The sequence below is a fragment of the Pristiophorus japonicus genome, chromosome 1, assembly GCF_044704955.1.
Source record: "Pristiophorus japonicus isolate sPriJap1 chromosome 1, sPriJap1.hap1, whole genome shotgun sequence".
NCBI classification, from domain to species: domain Eukaryota; kingdom Metazoa; phylum Chordata; class Chondrichthyes; family Pristiophoridae; genus Pristiophorus; species Pristiophorus japonicus.
This window is the reverse complement of record NC_091977.1, coordinates 467,695,019-467,718,181: the sequence shown is the minus strand read 5'-3', so window position 1 is coordinate 467,718,181 and position 23,163 is coordinate 467,695,019. Positions and strand designations below refer to the sequence as shown.

Below are 23,163 nucleotides of genomic sequence, written 5' to 3'. Positions count from 1 at the left end.
GTGCATTCAACCAAATTACGTATGATCAAATAAAATGTGAGCAGTTTAAAATAGAAAGACCGAATAGTCTCAAAGGGCTGAATAGCCTACTCCTGTTCCTATTCAAACAATAGTGGATTATACCACAATAAAGCTTTTAAGAATATAACAAATGGATGAGTAATCTATTTTAATAAAATGTCAGCTGAGAAAACAGAGTTCTCAGCTACTTTAGTTGCATGGGTAAAAACAGCATGTATTTGAGGGAAATCAAGTGTCACCCAAATGAGAACCAATAATTTTTGATTCTTGCCTCAGAAGAGATTTGCCCGACTGGACTCCCAACAATTTGCAACTGCTTTTTATTAGCTAAATCAGAAGAGTTTGCACATTAAACCTGAGCAATTCAACAAGAAATGGCAAAACAGGAATATAATGTTTACCTTGGTTTACGAATTTTCCATTATATTGAAGGTTTAAATTACGAACTGCAATAGGGCACAGTTTGTCCTCACCATTTTCATCTTTGTAAAGCATGTAAATGTCATAAAAGTGTGTGTCATCATATTCAGATAAAAGCTTGGAAACAGGAAGTGTACACTGTCCAAGAAAGAAAATAAATAAGTAAAACATGGATACAATGTATAGAAATTCTCTTAGAAGGCAAAATAATTGTTGCATGGAATTATAGCACTTGAGTTTCTTTAATAGCATCCATTGCAAGAACTCAAACTAATAGTACAGAAATTGGCACATTGCTTGATCCCCAAGTTCAGCTTCCTCCCCCACACCTGATTTGTCAACAAGAGTTTTATCTTTCGCCTGCACAACTTTGCCTGCCAATGCCCCAATACATGTGTTTATCACCTTGCGACTGGATTTCTCCAATGATCTGCTTGCCAACTTCCCACTTCTGTTCGTCGTATATACTTTCACCCACACGAAGGTCTGCATCACTCCTAAACACACCAAGCTCCACCGACTTCCTGTGTCGCAGAGAATCAACTTTGGAAAGAAAGGATGTGGAATGGCAGATTGCGCAGCATTTGATTTGGTTTGGAAAGAAGGGCAGTAAAATCCCGCAGCAGCCCATCATGTCAGGCATTATGCAAGGAAGCCCCAGATGAAATCGCTATCTTTTAAAGTTGTATACAGTCTCATCTTCACCTTCAAATCAAACAACAGTCTCACCACTCTCAATTTCTATGCATTCCTCCAGCACCACATCCCTGAATGCATCCTCCTGTACTGGGTTACTTCTTGTTTCCCATTCTACCATCAGCAGTTGCTTCTCCAGCTACCTCAACTCCATACTCTGGAACTTCGTTTTGCAGCATCTTTGCCTTTCCACCCCTCCACACCTCATCAAACACCTCTTTAACATCCTTCTTTCAGCTGCATTTTTACCTTCTTGTCAAGGTTACAAAAGCAAAACACTGGATGCTGGAAATCTGTAATAAAAACAGAAAATACTGGAAATTCTCAGGTCAAGCAGCATCTGTGAAGAGAGAAACAGGGTAAACGTTTCAGGTCAAAGAGCTTTCATCAGAATTTATGTCTCACTACTGATGCAGTGGCTAAAATCCAGAACCCTCTGGACCAAGGCCATTCTGGACTTCATGTTTTTCCAGACTTTCAAACGTGTTTCTGATGTCCGAAGTCTGGAAGCGCCCGAGCCCAGGTTCGGGTATTTCCAGATTTTGGAATGCCAGAAGTGTGTCCCGAATCCGGAAATGCCTGGACCCATTTTCCAATATTTCCGTTTTTTGGATGTCATTTTGTAGTTCTTCTCGTCACAGGCCTTATAGAGCTTGCTTCTTCGCAACGCATGGTAAGTCTCCCTCTCTTGATTTTGTACCTGTATGTTTTGGAAGGTAGTCTGATGCCCTGTACCCCTGTACCTGTAGACTGTACAGTACAGTACTTGAATGCAAAGTTCGTAGGAACATCCCCTGGGTTAAAAGAGGCTTCTATTTGTTTTAAACCATACTTAATGTGAGCTTCCCAGCCTATATCTTTTGCTACCATCTTCAAATTTGAAAAGGAATGTACAGTACTCAAAGCATGAACTATAATAAAGGTTTTTATTTGTAAAACAGTAAAGTTATGAAATATAAAACAGTAAATGAAGGCTTTTATTTGGTAAACAGAGTAAAAATAAACAGGTACAGTTATAATTGGCTGAAGGTTGTGCTTGAGGTAGCGGGCTCAGCTATGATGTCTGGGGCTGATGATGGGATAGCAACAGGATTATTAAATGTGGAAATTGCTGGTGTAGGTGCATGCTGTCGGTCTTGGGCCTTCTGATGCGACATCTTTTGAAAGATATTCAATATTGTTGTTTGTTTAAATAATTTGGGCTTTTCTTTCACTAATTTTTCCCAAATTCTGTAGACCTGCAGTATTTCTTCTTCACATGAAGCTTTGTTGTTCTAAGGCGTTAATTAATTCTTGTCAATCGCCGTGGCTGATCACAGGCATCAACATCATCCTCACTGCTATCATTCTTCTGGGTGCAAAACCCTCTGCATGATTTCTTCATCTGTCACTGTATGCACAATGGGAGCATCATTGTCTATGTCTATGACTTCTCGACATCGTCCTCATTCAATTCCTGTGCAGCTTCGTAAGTCAACCTCTTACATAATCTAAAAGTTGAGCAATCATTGCTTTCTCCCTGGACACACTAAAGCCTTGAAAGTCCTGAGGAGCATCATCAGCATCATCTTCAGCAATAGTTGATGGCCAGATGTTATGCCAAGCATTGACCAAGGTGTCCGCAGTTATCAAGTTCCATGCATTTGTAGCTGCCCATATGGCATCCTTGATAGAGAAAGCTTTTGAGAATGCTTTTACTCCCATGCCTATGTTCACAGCATTAAGCAAATACCTCATAAACTTGTTTTTGTAGAGACACTTCATCGATCTCAAAATTCCTTGGTCCACTGGCTGTATCAATGATGTAACATTTGGAGGTAAGTTGATTCCATGGACATTATCCTTTACCAAAAGTTAAGCATCGGGATGTGCTGAACAATTGTTTAGCAGCAAGTATATTTTGTAGTTTTCCTTAAGGTCAGCTTCCGTGCAATGAGCACATGCCTGAGGGACAAAATGTTTCTCAAACCAGTTCAGAAAGATTACCCTGGTTAACTCATGCTTTTATATTGGCATAATAATGCACTGCAATACTCTCAAACCCTTGAAACATCTTGGACGCTGGCTTCTCCCAATAACCATAAGCTTACACTCATGTGTCTCAGCCGCATTTGCAGCAGCAAGCAGTCAACCTATCTTTGGCGTCTTTTACACCGGCTGGCTGCGTTTCTTCTGCTGCTGCTAATGTCTTTCACGATACGTAGCGCCAAAATAGTGCTGTCTCGTCAGCATTGCACATTTGCTCAGGTGAGAGGTTTTCATCAAAAGTTAGTTTGATGAGCTTATCAATGTAATTTTCGGCTGTCTCATGATCTGCTGAGGCTTTCTCACCGTATACTTTCAGTTGTCTGATGCCATGATGCCTTTTAAATTTGGCTAGCCAACCAGAAGAGTACTCGCATGGAGTTTCAATCCCCAGTAGTGCATGGAATATTTTAACTTGTTGCACCACCATTGGGCTGGGCAAAGGAACCTTTTCACTTCGCCTCTATCACCACCATTCCATCACTGCTCGATCCACATCATCACATCTCGGCTTATGCATACTTTTTCTCTTACTCATTTCCTTATGAGCATTACTTTCCGCATAAAACTTCATGAGCTGTTCTTTCTATTTTCTGATATTATAGACGGTGGAGAGTCCAACACCACACTCCTCACTCAATCTTCTCACTGAAGCACCTCTATCTAATTGTCATGTATGTAACCTTTATGTAACAACACTGCAATACTGTATATACATAAGAAATGCACACCTTGACCACAGGGGGTGAATTTGTGGGAGACACTCCTCACCTGGTCACCCAGGTATATAAAAAGGGAGGTCCCACATGAGGCACATTCTGTGGACAAGGTCACTCCATGACCTGAACTTTTATTCACAGGACCAAGAAGTCATGAGCCTGCGTGGGACCTCCCTTTTTATATACCTGGATGACCAGGTGAGGAGTGTCTCCCACAAGTTCACCCCATGGTCAAGGTGTGCATTTCTTACGTATATACAGTATTGCAGTGTTGTTACATAAAGGTTACATACATGACATCACCTCCCCCTCAACATCTTATTGGGACCATTGGTTAAGTCTCTCGGGTGGTCTGCGCTCCCTCATGGAGCGCCGCAGTTGAGGCTCTGGTTGTTGAGTCTTGGTATGCGTGTCTGTCACCTGTGGTGATTCCGGCCTGTCCGGGCTGACTGCAGGGACTGTGCATGCTGCTGAATGTTCTTGTTGCTCGTTCATGTGGTGGTGTAAATATCATCTCATGATCTTCCTCAGGTTTCTCAGTGTCCACGCTGAACCTTTTTTTCACTTGGTCCAGATGCTTGCGGCATATCTGCCCATTGTTAAGTTTAACCACTATGACCCTATTCCCCTCTTTGTCTATTACAGTACCCTCGAGCCATTTGGGCCCCAAAGCGTGATTGAGAACCAATACGGGGTCATCAATTTCTATACATCACCCCCTTGAATTTCGGTCATGGTACTCGTTTTGGGACTGGCGCTTGCCCTCAACAATGTCGGACAGGACTGGATGAATGAGGGACAGCCGAGTTTTGAGTGTTCGTTTCATGAGTAGCTCCGCGGGCGGGACCCCCGTGAGCGAGTGCGGTCGGGACCTATAGGCCAGCAGGAGGCGTGATAGGCGGCATTGAAGGGAGGGTCCTTGAATCCGGAGCATGCCTTGCTTTATGATTTGGACCGCATGTTCCGCCTAGCCATTGGAGGCCGGCTTGAACGGTGCTGTCCTGACATGGTTAATGCCATTACCCGACATGAACTCCCGGAATTCGTAGCTTGTGAAACATGGGCCATTATCGCTAACAAGGATGCAAGCCGTGGGTCACAAAGACCGTGCGCAGACTCTCCACGGTGGTGGATGTCGTGCACGAATTCAAAATGATGCACTTGATCCATTTCGAGTACGCATCAACCACAATGAGAAACATTTTTCCAATGAACGGGCCCGCGTAGTCTACATGAATACGTGACCATGGCCTGGTGGGCCAGGGCCACGGGCTGAGCGGGGCCTCCCTGGGAGCATTACCTAGCTGGGCACACGTCGTGCACCTGTGAACACAGTGTTTTAGGTCTGAATCAATTTCCGGCCACCACACATGTGACCGGGCAATGGCCTTCATCAGCACGATGCCCGAGTGCTCGCTGTGGAGTTCCCTGATGAATGCTTCCCTGCCCCTCGGGATGACTACCGGCTGCCGGCTTGGATGGAGAGCTCATCCATCCATCTGTGAAACTGCCTGACCTCCTCAGGGCATGCTCCGTATGCGGGCGCCCAATCCCCAGTCAGGACACATTTCTTAATCAAGGATAGGAGGGGATCTCTGTTGGTCCAGATTTTGATCTGGCAGGCTGTTATAAACAAACAGTCCCTTGTGCGTGGTGATGGTGGTCAGTAGTTTAGATTAGTCGGCCAGTTCTTGGGTCATGTAGGCTGGGGTGAGGTCCAACTTGGTGAACAGCTTGCCGCCAGCCAGCGTGGCAAAAAGGTCCTCCGCTCGCGGGAGCAGGTATTGGTCCTATCGGGATACCCGGTTGATAGTGGCCTTGTAGTCGTCACAGATCCTGACCGAGCCATCCGCTTTTAGGACGGGACGATGGGGCTTGCCCAGTCGCTGAATTCAATGGGCGAGATAATGCCCTCTCTCAGCAACCGGTCCAACTCGCTCTAAATTTTCTCCCGCACCACATACGGCACAGCTCTGGCTTTGTGGTGCACTGGTCTGGTGTCCGGGGTGATGCGTATCACCACTTTGGTACCTTTGAACGTCCTGACGCCAGGCTGAAATAGTGACTCAAATTGCTGTCGGACCTGTGAGCATGAACTTCGCTCCACAGATGACATGGTGTGCACATCCCCCCATTTACAGTTCATCTCAGCTAACCAGCTCCTCTCCAACAGTGTGGGACCATTGCCCGGGACAATCCAGAGCGGCAGCCGGTTCACCGATCCAGTGTGTGTGACCGCCAACATTGCACTGCCTAGCACTGGAATGATTTCTTTGGTGTACGTCCGTAATTGCGTCTCAATGCATTCTAGTTTGGGTCTGCTGGCTTTGAGTGGCCACAGCTTTTCGAATTGTTGCACACTCATGAGTAACTGGCTGGTCCCCGTGTCCAGCTCCCTGCGTACAGGAATACGGTTTAATAGGACTTTCATCACCATTGTTTTGGTGTATGAGCTGTGAATGTTTGCCACATGCACCCGCTGAACTTCAACGTCCATTGATTTGCCCCAAGCGTCGTCCTGCCTTGTAGACCCCTCATCTGGTTCATCCGCCTCGTATATTCGCCTGGTTACAGGCTTTCTGCACATTCTGGCTAAATGGCCACTGAGGTTACAATTTCTGCAGACGAACTGTTGAAACCTGCAAGTCCTGGCAGCATGTCTGCCCCCACACCTCCAGCATGAACTGAGATTCCCATTGTTGTGAACAAAAGAGCTGTTACCAGGCATTCCTCACTGATTGTCCCTTTGACTGTTCTTGAGCACCCTGTTAGTAGGTGTCAATGGCCCCATTCCTGGCCGCATTGTCCACTGGGGGGGGGCGTAAATGTCCGTTCAGCCTGCCATTGTCTCTGTTGGAGACTTACTTTTGGGTCTATTGCTGCCTGGGGTGTCTCGAACTGCCCTTGCCTGCCTGCGGGGCTCTGAGTCGCGTTTATGATGTTGACTCCCTGATCCATGTTGGAGGCAGAATTGCGCGTGTATATTATCTTGGTTCCCTCCTCCCCCACCAGAAAAGTCTGAGCCATCAACACCGCCGCTTCCAAGGTCAAGTCCTTCGTCTCAATTAGCTTTCTGAAAATCCCAGCATGACCGATGCCCTCAATAAAGAAATCCCTTAGCGTCTCCCCCCTGCAGGCGTCTGTGATCTTACAGAGGCTGGCCAAGCGTCAGAGGTCCGCAACGAAATCCGGTATGCTCTGTCCTTCCCGACGTCAGTGTGTATAGAATCTGTATTGGGCCATGTGTACGCTGCTCGCCGGTTTGAGGTGCTCACCGATTAGTTTGCTGAGCTCTTTGAAGGTTTTGTCCGCCGTCTTCTCGGGTGCTAGCAGGTCTTTCATGAGCGCGTAAGTCTTAGGTCCACAGCTGGTCAGCAGATGAGCCCTTCGCTTGTCGGCCGCTGCGTCTCCCCGCCAGTCCTTTGTGACAAAACTCTGCTGGAGCCTCTCAATGAAATCGTCCCAGTCCTCACCAACACAGTACCTTTCATCTGTGCTACCGGTGGCCATTCTCGTGGGTCGATGATTCCCGTTTCTCGTCGCCAAATGTAAAGTCTTTACACAGTACCACACTAATCTCTGGAGTAACTCCACTTTCTTGGCAATTGAAAGTGAACTATGCTTCTTCTTTCCTTTATCTGAACCCATTGTGGTATCTGTTGGCCTTTTTGACACGTTTGCAATGACACAACACAAATTCACAATCTTTACCCATGCAGATCTTTAAATCGGGAAAAACACCACAGTGATTGAGTCAGGTTGGGTGGGGTCTGATCATGGGATGTAGGTGGTTCAGGTGGGGGTCTCATCATGGGATGTAGGTGGGTCAGCTGGGGTAGCCCTATAATGTTTAATGCCAGTAATTTTTTTTAAATTCTGAATTTAAAAGTGCATGTACAGTACAGGTGCAGGTATTTTTTATTATTGGTATAGGTGTGCAAACTTAAAATCGAAATCTGGTCGGGTGAGCTTGGGTGAGCTCGAGTGAGGTCGGGTCAGCTGCGCTCGGAGTCATGGGCCGTTGCGATCCGATCGCGCGGTTCCTGCTTTGGAGAGCTGCAGTGTGCTGTGCAGAGTTTGATTTTAGCCGGGGACTTGCGTGCGGGAGCTTGGTTGGCTCTGGCTGGGGAATTGCATGCTTTGCAGAGTTGGTTCTGGCTGAAGGGACTTGTGCGGGAGCTTGGTTGGTTCTGGCCGAAGGGACTTGTGCGGGAGCTTGGTTGGTGCTGGCCGAGGAATTGTGTGCTGTGCAGAGTTGGTGCGGACCCAGGAGCAGCGGTGCGATGACGATAAAGACCTGGCTTGGAGTAGGTAGGATTGACGTTTTTAGCCTTGCAATTTTTGTCACTGTACAGTAGTTGGATTTAATTTTTAACTTTTCCTTGGGTCCGGCTGGCGGCAGTAACGGTTTGGCAGGGTGTCCGGATTCCGGAACATTTCACGGATTCTGGACGATCCTGCTATGGATCATCCCAGAATCCGGATTCCGGAACATTCCGGAACTCCGGATTTTCGACACTGCACCTGTATAGTATTCTGAGACATCTCTATACATAATATGGGGCTAAAATTCCGGTTGGAGGCTTCCTTCGGATGAATGCCTCCGACCCGAAAATTCTTTGCAGAAGTACCTGATGGTCCTGGAAGCGCCTTCGATTCCCATCAGAGGCCTTCTTTTGATGTGCAGCGTAAGGGAAGAGGACTTCTCCATCGCATGACAGAGCTGGAGTCAAGTGAGCTTGGACCACCAATCACTCTGCAGTATTCTCATTGATAATAATGGGAACACGACATAATAAATAAATAAAACACCCCACAAATGTATAAGTAATTGGGCTAGAACCTCCACTTTTGTGGTTATATGGGTGATATTTACGGCGTGGGTGGTTAAAAAAGGGTTTTCAGATCACCGGTTTCTCGCCCATTCTCAAACCACCAAGTCTCCATTTTTGAAAATGGGCGTGACCGCGAGCGATATAAAATGGGCGGTAGCATTAAATTTTTCTGGCCTTCTGCCGTATAGTGTGGCCATCCTTAGCAACGGCTTGGCAATGCTTGATTCCCATGATTCTGGAGGTCAAGGGTCACCATGACATGCGCAGAAGAGGAGACCGAGAGAGAGGGAGCTCAAGGGACTGAAGGCGTGGCTGGCTGTGGTGTGGCTGCTTTGGGAGGAAGGAGGGAAACTAGAGCTTCACAGCAAGTAGGCAAACAAAAAGTAGGTGTTACCAGCCACATATTTGACCGAATTTGGCCTATAATGGAGAGAGAGGAGGAGGCACGCAGTGGAGACTGATGCTGGAGAGAGTAGTGAGCTGGGAGAGGAGCACATTGAAGGGCGCAAAAGAGCCAGGAGTGACGACAACCAATGCCGCAAACAATGGAACGACCTTGTGGGATCCGCAAGAGTAAGTATTACATTTATTTACATGTACTTATGTATTTATATAATTTGATTTGTAACAGTCATGAGTGACTATCAGCAGATGTGAGGTCTTCCACTTTTACCGGGAATGTTTTACTCAAAGCCTGTGGTCACGGTGTATGTCTTTCGGTAAAGAATGATAATTATCATAATAATCACGATTACATCTGTCGGTTATGTGTTGTATCAGTCTCTGTGACAGTACCTAGCAATGATATCACGCAATGATCTCATGCCATGTCATCCTGTCACCTTTTACAGAAGAAGCTATCGACGATGAGGTCCGTGCAGAGGCAAATGGGTGGGGGGAGGCGACCAGTCTCCAGCGACATCACTGATATGGAGGAGCGTATATTCGCACTCGTGGGGAAGCACCAGCGGACAGCCACGGAAGCATCTGCGTACCCTGAAGTGATGCCACGTGAGTAAAGCTTACACCATTGTGTCATGTAAAGTCTATAGATGCCACAGCCATTCATATACGAACAATCATATATGATCGATGATTTCTAAAATTGTCATAGAAATAATGCTGGCCTAATGAAAATCATTGCAATGCACAATGTGTTGATGGTCATGAAATGTGATGACTGTGATGATATTGATAGCGGTGGTGCTTTTGTCGTGCATATGCTGTGTGTAGCGCTGAACTCACCTTGTCACCCTAGCACTCCCTTCTCCTCTAATAACCTCATTTGTGTTTTGTAGCTCAGCCAGCAGCGCGGCCCTAGGTAAGACCACAAAGGCCAGAAGGTGGGGGCATGGGGCAGGAGTCGGCAGACGATCCTACTACATCTGGTGCTGAGGAGCTCCAATTGTCGCCCGGCAATCTGCTGGTCTGTTCTCCACGGATGAGAGCACGGACTTGGAAGAATCTGCACCACCACGCTTCAGAAGCCATTCCACCCCAAGGCCATCTTGTGGTCCTCTGGTCATTCCCACCTCCACTGAAGGCCCCAAGCACCTTGCCACAGGGCACCCCATTTGTCCCCAGGACGGCGCCGACCCCGCGGAGGCCTCATGGACGCGGCAGGTCTGTTCCATGAGCGCGACTGTAGGAGGACTGTAGACATTGGTGACCAGCTCATCGAAGCATTTGGGAGCATATCCCGACAGCTGGCCACCATGACCAAGTACATTCCGCGCATGGCGGAGGTCCTGGATGTGATAGCCAGGATCACTGATGCCACAGGCCTTGCAGTGGTCCTCGAGCGCGGCACTCCACCCCTAGGTTCCGCACCATCACTGCGAACGACAGATGGGAGCAAGGACCAAGATTCTGCTTCTGCATCAGAGAATGTTGCCCCCTCAGCACCCCCTGCTACCGTACCCATGCAACCACCACATTTGCCTTCATCCCCCACAATGAGACACCGCCCGAGGTGCTCCTTGGCCAGGTGCCATGGAGCGGGGAAGGGAAGGGATAGAGTTGGAAAGAATAAGGGGAGGGGGGAAGGAAAGTGAGGTGCATGCGTGCAGGTGATGGCACTGTTATATCTCCATCTGGGTGTATGCAATTTGTTGCAATGTATGGGGACTGGGGACCACGCTCCTGCTTTGCCTTTGTATTCTGTGTTGCTGGACATGTTGAACATGTGATTTATGTCAATGGTGGAAAAAGTGGGGTGTGGTCAGGGGTTGGGTGTTATTGCCTGTGATACTTATGATTTCAGACCAATGTTGGTATAAAATGTTTGTTATTGAACATAGCCTTGCGCATTGTCTCAGATAGCTGGACCATTACACATTGGTGATTCATAGAAACATAGAAAATAGGTGCAGGAGTAGGCCATTCAGCCCTTCGAGCCTGCACCACCATTCAATAAGATCATGGCTGATCATTCCCTCAGTACCCCTTTCCTGCTTTCTCTCCGTACCCCTTGATCCCTTCAGCCGTAAGGGGCATATCTAACACCCTCTTGAATATATCCAATGAACTGGCATCAACAACTCTCTGTGATAGGGAATTCCACAAGTTTGCAACTCTCTGAGTGAAGAAGTTTCTCCTCACTTCAGTCCAAAATGGCCTACCCCTTATCCTAAGATTGTGTCCCCTGTTTCTGCAATTCCCCATCATCGGGAACATTCTTCCCGCATCTAACTTGTCCAGTCCTGTCAGAATCTTATATGTTTCTATGAGATACCCTCTCATCCTTCTAAACTCCAGTGTATAAAGACTCAGTTGATCCAGTCTCTCCTCATATGTCAGTCCCGCCATCCCGGGAATCAGTCTGGTGAACCTTCGCTGCACTCCCTCAATAGCAAGAACGTCCTTCCTCAGATTAGGAGACCAAAATTGAACACAATATTCCATGTGAGGCCTCACCAAGGCCCTGTACAACTGCAGTAAGACCTCCCTGCTCCTATACTCAAATCCCCAAGCTATGAAGGCCAACATACCATTTGTCTTCTTCATCACCTGTTGTACCTGTATGCCAACTTTCAGTGACTGATGAACCATGTCACCCAGGTCTCGTTGCACCTTCCCCTTTCCTAATCTGCCGCCATTCAGATGATATTCTGCCTTCGTGTTTTTGCCCCCAAAGTGGATAACGTCACATTCCTTACCATGAAAGGGTTAAATACAACTTAACATCAATCAACATAAACTTTAACTGCACAAAGGAGATGGACATCATTGATGTCTGAGCTGCACACACACAGCAGTGTGTCAGGGTTGTCACTCAGTGCTCTTTCAGGCAAATCTTTCAGATATCAGCTCCTCACGTAAGAGTGGGATTTAACAAATGCCAGCCACACCGCTGGCATTCATTCCGGTTAGTTCCACTTTTTGTGGGCGTTTTTTTGGGCGAGCGATATTGTGGGCGATCTGTGTGCGAGGTGGTGAAATTGACGATGGACGATCTCATGGCCGGTAGTTTGGGTAAATATGCTCTTTACGACAAAAAACAGTGGGCGGGCGTTAATATTAAATCTCAGCGTTAATTTCGTGCGGAAAGTAACATCGGGCGATATAATGGGGCGTTGATTTCGCCCACTCTGCTGGTTCCGCCCAAAAAAAGTGGGCGGGCGGTAATATTTCTTCCCACGTTATGCACATGGGGAAAGTAACGCTCGCCGATAAGTTTCCTAAAAATGCCCATCAGTTTCCATTTTGTGCCAAAATGGGCGATATAGGGCTGTTGTTCGTCATTTCAGCGGTAAAATGGGCATTAAGTGGGTGTTAGGTATGCAAAGAAAAGTGGAGGTTCTAGCCCATTGAAATTAAAGTTAATTAAGTGTTTTAGAAAATGTTTTATTAAACGTGTTTTAATACGGTTTAAAATAAACTTATCTTAATGGTCAAGGTTTTTAACATAAAAATGTGTTTTTAAATTTAATTTATATGTTTTAAAACTCTTATGCTGGTAAAAGTAGGCTGTGCCTGTTTCACCAGGTGTAAGAGTTTGAATGATATTCGCTGGGCAAGAGATGGGCAAATAGCCCAATCTCTGCCTTGCGAATGTCCTTCCTGCGGGAATGCGTTCGATCTGTCAAGAGACAGATCAGAAAAGCCGATTTTCAGCGCATGCGCATTGCGCCCCGACAACCGGCTTTTGTGAGGCTTCGTCGGGTCCGTCCACACTTCGGCAAGGCCAGAACTTTAGCCCCAATAAATGCTATAGAAATGCAAACTTTAGTTGTTGTAAGCTGGGTGTTGAGGAAGGGAAAAGTTTCAAATTAGCTGGCACACTTAACCTCAGAATGTATTTTTTTATACTGACCCAAAATTCATGTTTACTGGTTTCCTCAATTCATCACAGGTAACTTTCAAATAGATTTTATGTAATCTTTTCCTGATCTGCCTCTGTTCAGCAGTAGCGATCTCTTTTCACCACCCCCCTTCTCTCCTTTCTCTCTGAAAGTATTTTCTTTGCAATGGTGACAATGAGGAGAAAATTGCAGTCGGAGGCTTCCTTCGTACGAACGCATCCGACCCGAAAAAAATCTATGAAACTACCTGTTGGTCCTGAAGAAACATAGGATTCCGGTCTGAGGCCTTCATTCACTGCGCAGCATATGGGGATCTATTTTTCACGTACAGGTGTCTATGTTGTAATCACGTGGGCCTGGAACTCCAATCACGAGGTAATATTCTCATTGATAATAATGGGAACTCCGTTAGTACAAGTTCGCATTACTATCAATGAGAATAACCCCCTAAAACAGCGAAACACAGCACAATAAATACAAAAAACCCTCACATATTTAAAATTAATTGAAATTAAATGTAATTAAATGTTTTCGAAAAAATATTTTTTTTTTTGAATTTTTTTTAATGTCTTTTAATAGGTTTAAAAATAAACTTACCTTAATCGGTTTTTAATATAAAAATGTGATTAAATTAAATTTTTCTATGTTTTAAAAGTGTTTCGTTGGTAAAAGTAAGCTATGCGCCTGCTTTTACCGTAAAAGTTTGAAAGACATTCGCTGGACATGAGTTGGGCAAATAGCTCAATCTCTCCCCGTGCAGATATCCTTCGCCCGGGGATGCATTCGATCTGTCTGAAGAAATTTTGACAGATCGGAAAAGACGTTTTTTGGCACATGCGCATTTTGCAAGGCCTCACTGGGTCCGTGCGCACTTCGTACGGACCCAGCGAGTCCGCAATTTTCGGCCCAATATTTTCTTTTCAATTAGTGAACAACCGAAAAACATTGAAACTGCGCATACGCAACTATTTCAACTTCGTTGGCAGTAGTCACGGCCAAAGGAAAATTGTGCCAGAGGACTGAGGTGGGGCAAATGTGACTCTCCTCTTTGAAAAATGAAACCGGGATAATCCAGGAAATTATAGGCCAGTTTGTCTTAATTCAATTGTTAATAAACTAGCCTGCTTGATACAAGATGAAATTAATAAGCACTTAGAAAAATGTGTATTAACTTGAACCAGTCAGCATAGATTTCTAAAAGTGAAATGGGAATCTCACTCCAATTTACCACCCTTCCTGTGGGGAGATATTTGCCTTCCACTTGAAAATTCCCTGGTATTGCAGATGTAAATCTGTGTAAAGCTGCACCATGGTTCCACATATTGGAGCTCGGACTTGCTGTGTCACAATGCAGTGACTTCTTCAGCAGTTTTATGACTGAATTATACAATTGACTACATAAGTTTAACTTTCAAATATATCCAATATGTGGTGGGAGACAGCATATTACCATACCAAGGGCTGGATTTTTGGGACGTCTGCACTCCGCTTTTTGCCATGGAGCGGCAGCAATGCCTGCGGTGAGGTGTTTTAGCCGAGCAATCAACCTCCAACACCGCACAGCGATCCTCGGCTCTGGTTTAGCGGCGGTGCTGAGCAGCACCGCCCGGGAGAGCGGTGTGCAATGCCACTGGTTGCAACACCGGCGTGAATTTGAACATCAGCCCGACCCGTACGCTTTGAGGGTGTCCTTGTTGTATATGCAGACTATGGATGTACACTCTGTGTAGTCACTGTGTGGTTGCATAAGATGGAGACTTGTTTACCTGATGTATTATCAATAAGATTTACATGATGGCTAGAGGGTGCAACTGGTGGAGACCGGGGGTTTCCTGCCCTGGTGGCAGGGCCCAGTATAAAAGGCTGCACACCATGCTTGTGCCTCACTCTGGTGTTTGGAATAAAAGACCAAGGTCACTACAGTTTGAGTACAACACATTGCCTCATGGAATCATTCATAAGTACATCACAGACATTTGTAGGATCTTGCGGCGGCATCGTTGGTGGTATTTCTCCAGCGACTTGTAACACTTCCTCTGTCCACCTTTGGCTTGTTTGCTATGAAGGAGTTCCGAGTAGAGAGCTTGCTTTGGGAGTCTCGTGTCTGGCATGCAGACAATATGGCCTGCCCAGCGGAGCTGATCAAGTGTGGTCAGTGCTTCAATGCTGTGGATGTTGGCCTGGTCGAGGACGCTAATGTTGGTGCATCTGTCCTCCCAGGGGATTTGTAGGATCTTGCAGAGGCATCGTTGGTGGTATTTCTTCAGCGACTTGAGGTGTCTCTGAGCCATACCAGAGGGTGGGTATTACTACAGCCCTGTAGACCATGAGCTTGGTGGTAGATTTGAGGGCCTGGTCTTCGAACACTCTTTTCCTCAGGCAGCCGAAGGTTGCACTGGCTCACTGGAGGCGGTGTTGATTCTCCTCATCAACCCGGAGTCACAGTGCGGATTTCGTCCCCTATGGGGCATGATCTTTGCAGCGCGACAGCTGCAGGAAAAATGCAGGGAACAGCGTCAACCCTTATACATGGCCTTCTTTGACCTTACAAAGGCCTTTGACACTTTCAACCGCGTGGATCTATGGAGTGTCCTCCTCTGTTTCGGATGCCCCCCAAAGTTGTTCAACATCCTCCGTCTGCTCCACGACGACATGCAAGCCGTGATCCTTACCAACGGATCAATTACAGACCCAATGCATGTCCGGACCGGTGTTAAACAGGGCTGCGTCTTCGCCCCAACCCTCTTCTCAATCTTCCTCGCTGCCATGCTCCACCTCACAGTCAACAAGCTCCCCGCTGGAGTGGAACTAAACTACAGAATCAGTGGGAAGCTGTTCAACCTTCGCCGTCTCCAAGTGTACAACATCTCCCTTCACGCTGCACCCCCTGACTCAGGGCCCAGCTGCCCAAACTTACTTACTGAGGCGCAAACCGTTCCCAGGCTCTAACTTTTCTGTCCCGCCGCTATTATTGCTCCCAAAACATCAAAGCCGAATACCCAGGCCCATATATTGCACTTTTGAGATTCTAATTAAATTACACAATTTACTTAGTCTACCTTACTCTCAGACAGATTATAAAATGCTAAGTTGAGGTAACAAAATGTTCATTTTCTTACATGGTTAACTGTTTAATGTTACAGAACAGTGTGAAACAAACATGCTTCGGTTACTATTCCCACAGATGAAATATAGCTTAAGAACTTTGTCATCAATTAATAATAAATACAAGTGGTCACACTCACTCTTTGCTGATATGTGGTTCCAAAGGTATAAGTAGCATTAAGCTTAGTTATGCTATCGGGACACAACTGTAAATAAGAACAATGTATAAATAATGCATAAAATTCCAAAGTAATCACCTGTAGACAAACTGCACACAAACACGCATATAGATATACAATTACCGCCCATTACAATGGGTGCAAATGCAATTTACCCGTTATACTCGATGGCCAGCATAACTTCCCAAACCCACAACCTCTAGCGCCTAGAAGGTCAAGGGCAGTGGGAGCAAAGGGCAGTGGGTGCATGGGAACACCACCACCTCCAAGTTCTACTCTAAGTCACATACCATCCTGACTTGGAAATATATTAGCATTCCATCATTGTCACTGGGTCAAAATCTTGGAACTCCCTTCCTAACAACACTATGGGAGTACCTTCATCACACGGATTGCAGCGGTTCAAGAAGGTGGCTCACACCATCTTCTGAAGGGTAATTAGGGATGGGCAATAAATGCTGGCCTTGCCAGCGATGCTCACATCCTGTGAACGATTAAAAAAAAACTGTGGCTATGTTCTTATTGTGGAATCCAGGAAAATACCATTGTTATTTTTCCTAATTTGTCCCTCACTCTTGCTTTTGGATCCTAGATGCTGCTGCTGCTATTCTGAGGTTTGAATTGTGCTGCATTTCATGAGCAGGATCAGGAATTCTCAACAAGAGTGTGCATGAGCTATTATAGCAAGAAGCTTTTGATAAGGTACCACATAAGAGGCTTCGTTATAAGATCGGAGCCTCTGGTATTAGTGGTAATATATTGAGTTGCATTCAGAATTGGCTGGCAGGACACAGGCAAAAAGTAGTTATTGATGAATGTGGATCTGTTTGGAGACGACTGGTGGGACCGTTGCTTTTTACTATTTTTATTAATGACCTGCATTTAGGAGTTGGGGCACAATTTGCAAATTTGCAGCTGATACCAAGATCTGTGCAAGTGTTAGAACTGTAGAAGATGCTTGTCTGCTTCAGGAAGATCTTAATGTGTGGGAGATTGGGCACAAGACTGGAAAATGATGTATAACTTAGATAAGTGCAGAGTTCATAGAGTGTATTTGGGATGGTTTCCTAGAACAATACATTGTGGAACCAACCAGGAGCAGACTATTTTAGATCTGGTAATGTGTAATGCGACTGGAGTAATTAATGATCGCATAGTAAAGGATCCTCTTTGGAAGCATGGTAGAATTTCAAATTTAGCTTGAGGGTGAGAAAGCTAGGTCTCAAACTAGTGTGCTGAACTTAAATAAAGGCAATTACAAAGGTATAAATGCAGATTTGGCTAAAGTGGACTGGGAAAATAGATTAAAGTGTAAGATGGTAAATGAGCAGTGGCAAACATTTAAGGAGATATTTCATAACTCTCAGCAAAGATATATTCCAGTGAGAAAGAAAGACTAAGAGAAGGATGATCCATCCGTGGCTAACTAAGGAATAAAGGATGGTATCAAATTGAAAACAAAGGTATACAATGTTGCAAAGAATAGTGGAAGGCCAGAGGATTTGGGAAATTTTTAGATACCAGCAAAGGACGACTAAAAAAATAATAAAGAGAGAGAAAATAGTTTAGGAGAGTAAACTAGCAAGAAATATAAAAACAGACAATAAGAGCTTCCAGAGGTAGATAAAAAGGAAGAGAGTAGCTAAAGTAAATGTTGACAGGATGAGACTGGGGAATTAATAATGGGAAGCAGGGAAATGGCAGAGACTTTGCACATAGCATTCGTAACAAAATAGATGAGTTGACGGCACAATTAGAGACAAATGGGTGTGATCTGATAGCCATTACAGAGACGTGGTTACAAGGTGACCAGGACTGGGAATTAAATAGTCAGGGGTATTTGACAATCCGGAAGGACAGACAGAAAGGAAAAGGAGGTGGGGTAGCTCTATTTATTGATAAAGGATGGAATCACTGCAACAGTGAGAAACAATATTGGCTCAAATGATCAGGATGTTGAAACAGTTTGGGTGGAGATAAGGAATAATAATGGGAAAAAGTCGCTGGTGGGCGTAGTCTATAGGCCCCCTAACCGTGGCAATTCTGTTGGTCGGAGCATAAACCAGGAAATATTGAGGGCTTGTAAAACGAGAACAGCAATAATCATGGGTGATTTTAACCTCCATATTGATTGGACAAATCAAATTGGTTGGGGTAGCCTTGAGGAAGAGTTCATAGAGTGCATAAGGGATGGGTTCCTTGAGCAGTATGTAACTGAACAAACCAGGGGGTAGGCTATCTTAGACCTGGTCCTGTGTAATGCGACAGGATTAATAAACAATGTCCTAGTAAAGGATCCCCTTGGAATGAGTGATCATAGCATGATTGAATTTCAAATTCAGATGGAGGGTGAGAAAGTTGGATCTCTAACCTGCGTATTAAGCTTAAATAAAGGAGACTATAGAAACATAGATAGAAACATAGAAAATAGGTGCAGGAGTAGGCCATTCGGCCCTTCTAGCCTGCACCGCCATTCAATGAGTTCATGGCTGAACATGCAACTTCAGTACCCCATTCCTGCTTTCTCACCATACCCCTTGGTTCCCCTGGTAGTAAGGACTTCATCTAACTCCTTTTTGAATATATTTAGTGAATTGGCCTCAACAACTTTCTGTGGTAGAGAATTCCACAGGTTCACCACTCTCTGGGTGAAGAAATTCCTCCTCATCTCGGTCCTAAATGGCTTCCACCTTATCCTTAGACTGTGTCCCCTGGTTCTGGACTTCCCCAACATTGGGAACATTCTTCCTGCATCTAACCTGTCTAACCCCGTCAGAATTTTAAACGTTTCTATGAGGTCCCCTCTCATTCTTCTGAACTCCAGTGAATACAAGCCCAGTTGATCCAGTCTTTCTTGATAGGTCAGTCCCGCCATCCCGGGAATCAGTCTGGTGAACCTTCGCTGCACTTCCTCAATAGCAAGAATGTCCTTCCTCAGGTTAGGAGACCAAAACTGTACATAATATTCCAGGTGTGGCCTCACCAAGGCCCTGTACAACTGTAGCAACACCTCCCTGCCCCTGTACTCAAATCCCCTCGCTATGAAGGCCAACATGCTGTACCTTCATGCCAACCTTCAATGACTGATGTACCATGACACCCAGGTCTCTTTGCACCTCCCCTTTTCCTAATCTGTCACCATTCAGATAATAGTCTGTCTCTCTGTTTTTACCACCAAAGCGGATAACCTCACATTTATCCACATTATACTTCAACTGCCATGCATTTGCCCACTCACCTAACCTATCCAAGTCGCTCTGCAGCCTCATAGCATCCTCCTCGCACCTCACACTGCCACCCAACTTAGTGTCATCCGCAAATTTGGAGATACTACATTTAATCCCCTCGTCTAAATCATTAATGTACATTGTAAACAGCTGGGGCCCCAGCACAGAACCTTGCGGTACCCCACTAGTCACTGCCTGCCATTCTGAAAAGTCCCCATTTACTCCTACTCTTTGCTTCCTGTCTGACAACCAGTTCTCAATCCATGTCAGCACACTACCCCCAATCCCATGTGCTTTAACTTTTCACATTAATCTCTTGTGTGGGACCTTGTTGAAAGCCTTCTGAAAGTCCAAATATACCACATCAACTGGTTCTCCCTTGTCCACTCTACTGGAAACATCCTCAAAAAATTCCAGAAGATTTGTCAAGCATGATTTCCCTTTCACAAATCCATGCTGACTTGGACCTATCATATCACCTCTTTCCAAATGCACTGCTATGACATCCTTAATAATTGATTCCATCATTTTACCCACTACCGATGTCAGGCTGACCGGTCTATAATTCCCTGTTTTCTCTCTCCCTCCTTTTTTAAAAAGTGGGGTTACATTGGCTACCCTTCACTCCATAGGAACTGATCCAGAGTCAATGGAATGTTGGAAAATGACTGTCAATGCATCCACTATTTCCAAGGCCACCTCCTTAAGTACTCTGGGATGCAGTCCATCAGGCCCTGGGGATTTATCGGCCTTCAATCCCATCAATTTCCCCAACACAATTTCCCGACTAATAAGGATTTCCCTCAGTTCCTCCTCCTTACTAGACCCTCCGACCCCTTTTATATCCGGAAGGTTGTTTGTGTCCTCCTCAGTGAATACCGAACCAAAGTACTTGTTCAATTGGTCCGCCATTTCTTTGTTCCCCGTTATGACTTCCCCTGATTCTGACTGCAGGGGACCTACGTTTGTCTTTACTAACCTTTTTCTCTTTACATATCTATAGAAACTTTTGCAATCCGTCTTAATGTTCCCTGCAAGCTTCTTCTCGTACTCCATTTTCCCTGCCCTAATCAAACCCTTTGTCCTCCTCTGCTGAGTTCTAAATTTCTCCCAGTCCCCGGGTTCGCTGCTATTTCTGGCCAATTTTGTATGCCACTTCCTTGGCTTTAATACTATCCCTGATTTCCCTTGATAGCCACGGTTGAGCCACCTTCCCTTTTTTATTTTTACGCCAGACAGGAATGTACAATTGTTGTAGTTCATCCATGCGGTCTCTAAATATCTGCCATTGCCCATCCACAGTCAACCCCTTCAGTATCATTCGCCAATCTATCCTAGCCAATTCACACCTCATACCTTCAAAGTTACCCTTCTTTAAGTTCTGGACCATGGTCTCTGAATTAACTGTTTCATTCTCCATCCTAATGCAGAATTCCACCATATTATGGTCACTCTTCCCCAAGGGGCCTCGCACAACGAGATTGCTAATTAATCCTCTCTCATTACACAACACCCAGTCTAAGATGGCCTCCCCACTAGTTGGTTCCTCGACATATTGGTCCAAAAAACCATCCCTTATACACTCCAGGAAATCCTCCTCCACCGTATTGCTTCCAGTTTGGTTAACCCAATCTATGTGCATATTAAAGTCACCCATTATAACTGCTGCACCTTTATTGCACGCACCCCTAATTTCATGTTTGATGCCCTCCCCAACATCACTGCTACTGTTTGGAGGTCTGTACACAACTCCCACTAACGTTTTTTGCCCTTTGGTATTCTGCAGCTCTACCCATATAGATTCCACATCATCCAAGCTAATGTCCTTCCAAACTATTGCCTTCCGAACTGTGAAGGTATGAGGGCAGAGTTGGATGAAGTGTACTGGGAAAATAGATTGAAGTGTAGGACGGTTGATGAACAGTGGTGTACATTTAAGGAGATATTTTACAACTCAAGAAAAATATATTCCAGTGAGGAGGAAAGGATGCAAGAGAAAAGATAGCTATCTGTGGCTAACTAAAGAAATAAAGGACGGTATCCAATTAAAAACAAGGGCATACAAAGTGGATAAAACTAGTGGGAGGACGGAAGATTGGGAAGCTTTTAAAAGCCAGCAAAGAATGACTAAAAAATTGATTAAGAAAGGGAAGATAGACTATGAAAGTAAACTAGCACAAAATATAAAAACAGATAGCAAGAGTTTCTATAGGTATATAAAAAGGAAAAGAGTGGCTAAAGTAAATGTTGGTCCCTTAGAGGACGAGACCGGGGAATTAGTAATGGGGAACATGGAGATGGCAGAAACTCTGAACTTGTATCAGTCTTTACAGTAGAGGACACTAACAATATTCCAACAGTGGATAGTCAAGGGGCTGTGGGGGGTTGGGGGGGGGGGGAGGAACTTAACACAATCACAATCACTAAGGAAGTAGTACTCAGTAAGATAATGAGATTTAAGGCAGATAAATCCCCTGGACCTGATGGCTTGCATTCTAGGGTCTTAAGAGAAGTAGCGGCAGGGATAGTGGATGCACTGGTTGTATTTTACCAAAATTCCCTGGATTCTGGGGAGGGCCCAGCAAATTGGAAAACTGCAAATGTAATACCTCTATTTAAAAAAGGAGGCAGACAAAAAGCAGGAAACTATAGACCAGTTAGCCTAACATCTGTGGTTGGGAAAATGTTGAAGACCATTATTAAAGAAGTAGTAGCAGGACATTTGGAAAAGCATAATTTGGTCAGGCAGAGTCAGCATGGATTTATGAAGGGGAAGTCATGTTTGACAAATTTGCTGGAAGTTCACGGGGTTGGGGAGAATATATTAGCATGGATAGAGGCTTGGCTAACGAACAGAAAAGAGAGAGTCAGGATAAATGGTTCATTCTCGGGTTGGCAATTGGAGTATAATGTTGGAAAGTGTGAGGTCATGCACTTTGGCAGAAAAAAAATCAAAGAGCAAGTGATTATTTAAATGGAGAAAGATTGCAAAGTGCTGCAGTACAGCGGGACCTGGGGGTACTGATGCATGAAACACAAAAGGTTAGTATGCAGGTACAGCAAGTGATCAGGAAGGCCAATGGAATCTTGGCCTTTATTGCAAAGGGGATGGAGTATAAAAGCAGGGAAATCTTGCTACAGTTATACAGGGTATTGGTGAGGCCACACCTGGTATTCTGCGTGCAGTTTTGATTTCCATATTTACGAAAGAATATACGTGCTTTGGAGGCAGTTCAGAGAAGGTTCACTAGGTTGATTCCGGAGATGAGGGGATTGACTTATGAGGACAGGTTGAGTAGGTTGGGCCTCTACTCATTGGAATTCAGAAGACTGAGAGATGATCTGATCGAAACGTAGAAGATTATGAGGGGTCTTGAGAAGGTGGATGCAGCGAGAATGTTTCCACTGATGGGGGAGACAAGAACTAGGGGCCATAATCTTAGAATAAGGGGCCTCCCATTTAAAACTGAGATGAGGAGAAATTTATTTTCTCAGAGGGTTGTAAATCTGTGCAATTCGCTGCCTCAGAGAGCTGTGGAAGCTGGGACATTGAATAAATTTAAGACAGAGATAGACAGTTTCTTAACCGATAAGGGATTAAGGGGTTGTGGGGAGAGGGCAGGGAAGTGGAC

General features: G+C 45.2%; 1 protein-coding gene across 4 annotated transcripts in view; it reads right to left on the bottom strand.

Annotated features, from left to right (window-relative positions):
- Positions 1-23,163, bottom strand: part of tmem67 (transmembrane protein 67) — a 432,102-nt gene that overhangs the window by 175,753 nt on the left and 233,186 nt on the right. For 3 of the 4 annotated variants that reach the window (XM_070893974.1, XM_070893984.1, XM_070893994.1), the window contains 2 exons: positions 16,266-16,331; positions 423-579 (listed from right to left, as the gene is read on the bottom strand). In XM_070893974.1, the coding sequence (XP_070750075.1) occupies positions 423-579; positions 16,266-16,331 (223 nt within the window). The remainder of the gene's footprint in view (positions 1-422; positions 580-16,265; positions 16,332-23,163) is intronic. The other variant, XM_070894002.1, reaches the window with a different exon arrangement.